We start from the raw sequence: 8,672 nt of genomic DNA, 5'->3' as shown, positions 1-8,672 counted from the left end.
TTTGCTCTGTACTTTATTTGATGAATCTCCTCATATTCCTTGTTTGAGGCTAACAGTTTATGCCTATTTTCACATCATATTAGAGGCAGAAGCATGTTGAAAGAGACCCAACTCCAATTGATCTTTTCAAGAACTTCCATTGCAGCAAAAATGGCTACACTGCTCTAGTACAGGCAGCCATTGTAAGTATTTGTTTACTTGGCATTCTTCTTTGCAACAACAACACTAGAAACATTTGTGCGTACTTTTGTGAGACAATTCATTTTCTTCCTTTTATTAGTCTTGGATAGAACAAATCATCACCCAACCTGGAGACGACCAACCAAAGACTATTGCTGAAGCAGTGGCTGAAGTTGTCCAATCTAGGACACTTCGGGAGGTTGCTGGCATTCCACCCTCGATGAAAAGGACTACGATCGGTACTACGCTACAGGTTGAAGAAATCCACACTAATCTTGAGAGTGAGAAATAGGAGGGGCACAACTTTGGCAAAAGTTTGCTGAACAAGAGTCAAAGATGGATGCACTGAGATTCAGGGCTGAAACACAAGAAACATCAGTAAAGTCTCAGATAGAAGAGCTCGAAGCTTTGAAGAACATGACAAACCAATTGCATTCTCTGATTTCTAACCTGATAAACTTCAGCACCAGTCAGAGCCATGTGAATCCTGTTGAGTATGTTGCTGGTGAACTTGTTGTTTGTTGCTGATAAACTTTTATTGTATGTTGCATTGTTGATGCTCAACTTGTTGTATGTTGCATTATTGTTGCTGGTGAACTATTCATTGATTATGATGTGAATAATATGGAAGTTGGAAATGAGTTATTTTTATGTCTGCGATTGTGATGGTGATTACCAGCCAAAATTGAATATATGGTGCTGCGAAATGCAATAATGGGCTAGGGCCTAGAAAAATGGCTCAATATGGCATCCAACAAACATGTTTCGGCCCAGAAAAATAGCGTGGAAAATTAAAATGGGCTAAAAATGGCCCAACAAAATTGAACTCATAAAGGCTCTTATATGGACCGGACTTCAATTTGTGATGAACCAAAATCGTCATAACACCCCTACCATATCGGAGCCACGTTGGATTCTTGTCCAACGTGGTGCACAGGCTCCGAAACAATTTTATGATGACATGTGGGACGAATTTTGATTCATCATTATGTTAGTGACGTACCGAAATAAGAAAAGTAGGTCATGGTTTATGATGCTCAACTAATGATGAAGGGTTTTCGTCACTCCCGTGTCATAAATCACGGTTTATGATAAAAAAACGTGTTTATGATATTTTTGGTTCGTCATAGATCGGCAGATTTCTTGTAGTGCGAGTACATACTTTTTTTAGAATCTATATTTTGTGTTAGTTAAAGAAAATATTATGATGTGTGTATGTGTCCAGGGAGTATGAGCATTATATAATATTTGACCTACATGAGCTAAGGGTAAAATGGACTTTTCACATTAGTCTCGTACAAAGATAGAGAACCACATTAGCGCAAGGATGAGTTTGATCTAAAAATGGAAGTTGAGGAACTTAATTGATCGATTTGAAAGTTGAGGAACGAACTTCGCTTTTAGTGTAAAGTTCAGGGATTTTGCCTTCAATAAACCAGCAACCAAAGAGTGGCAAAATTAAACCTGCTCAACGGCTCAAGGAGACCTTGATGCCCCCCATTCATCCCGAAACTGTCGGTTGGCATTGGCTCCCCAACAAACCTCGAGATTATCAAAAACCCAAAAATTTTGGACAGACGAACAGGACCAAATGAAGAACAGCTAGCGTCGACGGCGACCTGCCACCGGAGTGGCAGCAGCATACGATAAATTACTCCAACGTCTTCCCGCCCGCCGGCCGCGTCTACACAGCGACCCACCAACCTTCCCCTTTTCCCGCGCGCCCATATATATATGCACAGCGCTCCCACTCTCGCTCACTCGATCCCAGCCTCCGACTCGTATCTCTCTCTCTCTCTCTAGTCTCCAGCATCTCCAACATATACACTCGTATTGGTTCGTCGGCAATAATGGCGAGGAGCCGCCCGGCCATCCTCTTGTCCCTCGCCGTTCTGGCGGTGGCGGCCATGGCGCTGGCCCCGGCGCCGGCGGCGGCGACCAAGTACAACATCACCAAGCTGCTGGAGCCGTACAAGCAGTACTCGAGGTTCAACGAGATGCTGTCCAGGACGCGGCTAGCGTACGACATCAACCGGCGGCAGACCATCACCGTGCTGGCCGTCGACAACGCGGCCATGTCGGCGCTGGACCACTACTCGCTGCAGACCATCCGGCACATCCTCTCGCTGCACGTCCTCGTCGACTACTACGGCGACAAGAAGCTCAAGAAGCTCGCCCGCGGCTCCACCACCTCGTCCTCCATGTACCAGGTACGTAGGCGCGCACAGCAAAAATAAACGGCACAATGATGTCTCTGCTCAGATATTAACTTGTTGGCAGATCTTCTTACATATATATATCTACGTAAATTACGATTACAATCGAATCGATCGAGGAGTAACAGAATTAAGAATAATCATGAAGCCCTTTATTTCAAACTCAATAAACGAGCTCCTTTATCATAATAGCCATTATATATGTTTGCTTTGCAAGTTCTATCATGCATGCAGTGAGAAAATCCCCATGTCGTTGGTTGCCATGTCATCGATTAGTGCAGAGCCCAGTCAGACACGGTTCACCGACAGGGATGGTTGGTAGGCTTGGAATTTCATGCATCCAATTGCTGTCAACTTTAGGAAACTCATTTTCTATTTTCTATACCTAAATGCATGATTGATCCTGAACAACCCATATATGAAGTACAATCATAGAAAATATATATAACAGAGGAACCGTCCACACTAATGAGGAAGCCGACGATGCAGTATTTTAGTAGTACGCGGGTGGTGATTTTGATGCAAGCACCATGAACAGGTACTTTGAGAACAAAATCAACTAAAAGACTAAGACAAAATTATGCGGAAGTAAATCCTTAATTTCAAGTTTCATGATGGCAGTTCAACCTTTTTATTTATTTCCCCTTTTACTGACATGGTGCGCTCCTGCAGGCCACAGGAGCCGCGTCAGGCATGTCGGGGTACGTGAACATCACCCGCAAGGACGGCAAGGTCAGCTTCACGACGGACGACGCCGATGACACCGCGAAGCCGACCCGGTACGTCAAGTCCATCAAGGAGTACCCCTACGACATCGCGGTGCTCGAGGTGAGCTCCATCATCTCTTCCGCCGACGCCGAGGCGCCCGTGCCGCCGCCGGCGCCTGTCGACCTCGTCGAGCTCCTCTCCAAGAAGTACTGCAAGTCCTTCGCGTCCCTCCTTTCGGCGAACGCCGACGTGTTCCGCGCCTTCAATGAAACCAAGGACAACGGGCTCACGCTCTTCTGCCCCGTCGACTCCGCCGTCGCGGCGTTCGCGGCCACCTACAAGAACCTCACGGCCAAGGCCAAGACGGCCATCCTGCTCTACCACGGCGTGCCGGACTACTTCTCGCTGCAGCTGCTCAAGTCCAACAACGGCATGGTCACCACGCTCGCCACCGCCAGCGAGAACAAGAAGGACTACAGCTACGACGTGCAGAACAAGGGCGAGACCGTCACGCTGCAAACCAGGGTTGTCACGTCCAGCGTCACCGCCACCGTCGGCGACATGGAGCCGCTTGCCGTCTACGCCGTGAACAAGTTCCTCAAGCCCAAGGAGCTGTTCAAGGTCGTCGAGGCGCCCGCGCCCGCGCCGGAGCTGTCCAAGAAGAAAAGGAGCAAAGCGGCCGACGGGGGAGACGACGACTCGTCCGACGATTCCGGTGACGAGACGGCCGACAAGGGCGACGCCGCGCAAGCCATGCTCGCCCGGTGGGTGACCGCGGCCACCACAGCGGTAGCTGCATTTGCGTTGATGGGCTAAATAGTTGTTTTTATTAGTCTTTTTATTTTTCATGATGAATTTGTTTTAGTTTTTTACTTATTTGTGCTGGGTACAGGGGACAAAACGAAACACATTGTTCTGTAGCAAACAAAAAACGTGACGTTCAGGAATTCGGGAGTGTGGTTTGTAGTGCTTTGAGTTTTGGTCTCTTGGTTTGTTATCAATGTAATTATTTTGTAATGGAAAAAGTCTATTTTACTCCCCTCATTTATTCACTTTGTCCGTTTAACCCCCTAAGCAAAATCAGGCTCACTTTATCCCCAAACTATTTCATTTGGACCAATCTACCCCTAATTTTTCTTCATGTACAAGTTGAGTTTTAATTTTAGATTTTGTCACTTGACTTATTTTTCATACTTGATACTCTACTTTAGAAAAATACTTTAGAGATTTTTCATGATTATTATTCATATGGTTTTGTATATTTAAAATTAATTTTGTATTAAATATTCCTAACCTATGAAAATAATCGTAAAAAATTTATAGTATAATTTTTTACATAAGGCATCATGTTTTATTTCTGCTCACAAAATTTGAACTCAAAATTCAACTTATACGTGGAGAAATAAAAAAATCAAATTAGAGGGTGGATTGGACTAAAGGAAATAGTTCACAGGAGTAAGTTGAGCCTAAATTTTGTTCGGAGGGTTAAACGGACAAAGGGAATAGGCGAGAGGAGTAAAATGGACTCCTTTTCTTTTGTAATTAATAAGTTGCTACAGAGTTTGCAAAGAAGGCAGGAATGGTTTCACGTGGTTAAGAGTGTCTTTGGTTCGAGAGATGATACGGGAGAGGACAGGTCTATTCCTTTTCTTATGGCGAGCATAATGTGACCCAAAAACGATCCATAGCGAATAAATAATTGTACAATCAATCTAAAAATATTGTATACCAATTCATAGTTTTAGCTACCCATATGCTTAGCATATGGGCTATCCTTACGCAATAAAATATACTTTTTCCTCTTTCTCCACTTATATAAGACCATCTTATACCTCAAGCATTGTATATATTTCATAATTAAAATCCACCTAACATTGGTCCCATCTATTTGGACCAATTGATCTAAAATACACTAAGGTTGTAGATGTATACGCTCGAACTGAGCGAGCGAAGGTGTCCCACTTCCCTCGTCTTGCTCTGTCCCCTCCAATTTGCAGTGTGAGGCACGGGTGGCTGGCGGCTGTAACACCCGCAAAATCACCAACTAAAATCACCCGTTAAAATTGCTTTTAAAATCATTTTACCGCTGAGCTCCCGGAATTCCAAAACCTTCCCGACAATTCCGCCGTCCTGGCATCCAAGCCAACCCCTATCTTTTTACCCGTGACCATAATTTCCGCCGCGTGCCGTCGTCATACGCCGCGCGCGTGCTCTGACCGCGTGCCGCGAACGCCGCCGGTCCCTCTCTTTTTCTTTCTCTTTTTCCCTCCCCTTTTCTTTTTCTTTTTCCTTCTTCCTTTCTTCCTCCTTCTCCTTTCTTCTTCCTCCTTCCTTCTTCTCTCTCCACCTCTTTCTTCTTCCTGGCGCCCGCACAACCGGCCCCAGCTCCTTAACTCCCCCCGGCACCACCTCTACTAGCGCCACGCCGCTCGGCCTCCGCGCGCCTCAGGCCCGCCGCCCGACCCGGTCCGACCACGCTGCCGCCTCTCTCGGGCCGCGCGCCCGACCCGGCACCCGGTCGCCTGCACCGCCCGCTCCGGCGTCCGGCCGCCCCAACCCCGCACGCCGCCCCTCCTACGCTGGCCGCCTCGACCCTGCTCCACGCTGCCCGCCGCTGGCCCCTACCTCCCCGCTCCCGGCCCCTACATCCCCGCCACGGCACGCCACCGATGCCGTGCCGCCGGCCCTTGCCGGTCCCCTACCACCGGCGCCCTCCCCGTCGCCTATAAAAATCGCCCGGTTTTCCCCCACCAACACCACCACTCACCGCCCCCCCTGCGCCCAGCCACCGCCGCCGCCAGCAACCCTGCTGCCGTGCGCCAACTGCCGTCGCCGCCACCGCTTTGACCGCCACCGGCCGCCCCCTCCCATTCTCCAAGCCCCAAGGTAATGGGCAAAATAGGGTCTCCACCCCTTTCTCCGCCGCCCCCGAACCTCGGCTCGCCGCCGGCGAGGCCCGGTCGGCCGGCCACCGCCGGTCAACCCCCATTCCTCTCTCCTCTCCAAGCACCTGGAGAAGAAAAGGAGAATGCTCCGGATTTTGGATCTGACCCCCACTTTTTCCCAAATTACACACAAGTCCTTCCACCACTCTCATAAACCTATTCGCGGATAAGCCCCTCCACCTCCAGAAATATTTACAAATAGGTCCCTGGTTTATCGCAAATCAGTCCTAAACCTCCTTTTAAGCCCCTAATTAATGTTTAACCCATCATTTCATGCGCCAAATTTCCTCCAAATGATCCCAAATTTTACCACGTCCTCCTCCAGAATACTTTTGCTGATCCATATCCAAATTTTCCCAAAAATAATCTTTCTACCTATTTTCTGTTCACGTTTTCTGTTCGGAGCTCAACGGATAAAAACCAACTTTCTTTTATTTATTTGTGTGTCCGTTTGTGTGTGCCGTAGATCGCGGATTGCCCGAGGAGGATCCCCAGGAGGAGTTTGACCGCGAGCCCGAGCCCGAGGACCAGCAGCACGAGCCGGAACTCCCGGAAGGCTTTGAAGACGGCAAGTCCAATCTCACCCTTTGATGCATACTTAATACCTAGTTTTTCAAACACAACCTATTGGCCTATTTTATAAAATGCATATTACTTCTTTGCAAGACATGGTTGGATAGCCACCCCTTGATTCTTATGAACATTCCTTGTTATCCTATGGTTGTCTCTAAATATGACTCGCTCTATTTAGTCGATAACCACCGCTAGAATGCTTAGGAAATTGCTACTCGACTGCAATCATTATTACAATGGTTTACTTGGAAAATAAGTGTGTGTGTGTTCAATTGGGAAAAATGGTTTTCCGGGTTCGAAGGAAAGGGATGGGTAGACGAGATGGATGGGTGTTTCTTGTGTGAAATACCAGGATGTTGTGCTCGTACCTTAGTGGTTGAGCAATGTCGGGAGATATCCATCTTGTCATGGTTAAGGACCGAGTTGATGTGTCATCTTGCCTAATTCCACCATCGTGCAACCACTCGACTGTTGTATGGGCAACGGCTTAGCATAAATCCCACTAGCTGAACTGTTAGTCTTCAGGGGTGCTGGTGAGCAACGGGAGCCCATGGAAAAGGAGTAAGATCTTGGTGACTTAGGTCCCGGTTACGGTCTCGTGGATGAGCCGTGAACCCCTTGGGTGCTTCCGTGAGGGCTAGCCAGTTTTAGCTAAGGTGGGTAATGGCTTTGTTAGGATTCGCACCGGCACTAAGGTGATCGTGCTGCGGTACCCTACTTGTGGAAAAAGTGTACAACCTCTGCAGAGTTAAAACCTATCCGGGTAGCCGTGTCCACGGCATTGGACGAGTTACGGCTTGGTCACATAACTAGCATTTGGGCATGGATGGTCACGTGTGCTTGTGTGTGTGTGTGTGTGTGTGTGTGTGTGTGTTGGATTTTGGAAGTGTCCGGCAGCTGTGCCGTGTGCTATGGCGGACGGGGAGTCCGATAGAAATAAAACTTAGATCCTTGTGTAGGATCAACCCCACTTAATGTTTCGGTTACTAAAGAAAAGCTTTATGAAAATTTGTTTGAAAATGAGCCCTTGCATGTGTTGAAAATCTAGCTTTATTGCAAATAAACTCTAGCCTATCCTTGATTTATCCTGTGCATATATTTGCTTGTATCCCCCTCCGTGGATTGGGTTGGACTTGTTGAGTACGTTCGTACTCACCCTTGCTTCGTTACTACAGAGGAAGACCCGGACTTCATTGCCGAAGACCTTGAGTAGAGGTTCTGTCCGCACCCAACGCTGCGTGTGGTGTTGGCCTTTCCAAGATGCTGCTGCTGCCGTGTAGTCCCGAGTGCTGTCTTTTGGCAGTCGCTTGGTTAGCCGCTGTTGTTTATTTACTTCTTATCGCTGCGTGGCTTTCACGCCCACTCCCTCGAGAGTTGTACGGTAACTGAATTATCTGTCGAATAAATGTGTTATCAGCCTCCTAGGACTGATATTTGTATCACATTTAGTCTCTACTTATGTGGGGATGCTTCAGGTGGTATCAGAGCCGTCGTTGGCTGTAGGACACGACCTTAGGACCGGATTAGCCCTTTTTGACCAAAATAAAAGACTTACAAAATTTCTGCCTACCTCTGCTCTATTGCAAAACTAATTTGTGCCCCGGATCTTTTCCAGATGGCCGAAGAAGGATGGGTTAACCGCCACTGCCTAGAGGAGCCCGGTTTTCCCAGATTATTTTTTGCCTGCATGGACCACCTCGGAATCTACGAGCGTCTGGAGTACACCAGCAGGGAGTACGAGGATCGCGGAACCTCTCGATGTGAGATGATTATCTACATCGGGCGGAGTAGCCGCTACCCCGACATCCAGCCTTGGAATATGACTGCCACCGGCTTCCGGCACAAGGATACTTATAAAGTGGCAGCTCGGAAGGCCCTCCGTTTCCTATGCCAGATCTACAAGAGGCACATCAGCCGCACTCCGATGAGGTTCTACCTACCTGTCAAGAAAAACCGCCCGGTATGGCTGGCCCGGGTAAGAACTTTGGAAGGACATGGATAGCGCGAGGATGATCCCACCGTACTCCACATGGCTGCCTACCTTCTCACC

General features: G+C 48.0%; 1 protein-coding gene across 1 annotated transcript; it reads left to right on the top strand.

The window, feature by feature from the left end:
* Window positions 1–1,929: 1,929 nt before the first annotated feature.
* Window positions 1,930–4,148, top strand: LOC117842576 (fasciclin-like arabinogalactan protein 2). Its single transcript, XM_034723053.2, has 2 exons — window positions 1,930–2,390; window positions 3,069–4,148. Exons 1-2 carry the CDS (start codon window positions 2,031–2,033, stop codon window positions 3,918–3,920), a joined length of 1,212 nt encoding a protein of 403 aa, XP_034578944.1. The 5' UTR covers window positions 1,930–2,030; the 3' UTR covers window positions 3,921–4,148.
* Window positions 4,149–8,672: the final 4,524 nt, after the last annotated feature.

Source organism: Setaria viridis, chromosome 2 (assembly GCF_005286985.2).
Source record: "Setaria viridis chromosome 2, Setaria_viridis_v4.0, whole genome shotgun sequence".
Classification (NCBI taxonomy): domain Eukaryota; kingdom Viridiplantae; phylum Streptophyta; class Magnoliopsida; order Poales; family Poaceae; genus Setaria; species Setaria viridis.
The sequence above is the reverse complement of the archived record's forward strand: the minus strand, read 5'-3'. Positions and strand labels throughout refer to the sequence as shown.

Coding starts and splice junctions, on each gene's coding strand:
- LOC117842576 (XM_034723053.2), top strand. CDS start 2,031: ATGGCGAGGAGCCGCCCGGCCATCCTCTTGTCCCTCGCCGTTCTGGCG. Junction 2,391..3,068: donor CCTCGTCCTCCATGTACCAG/GTACGTAGGCGC, acceptor GCGCTCCTGCAG/GCCACAGGAGCCGCGTCAGG.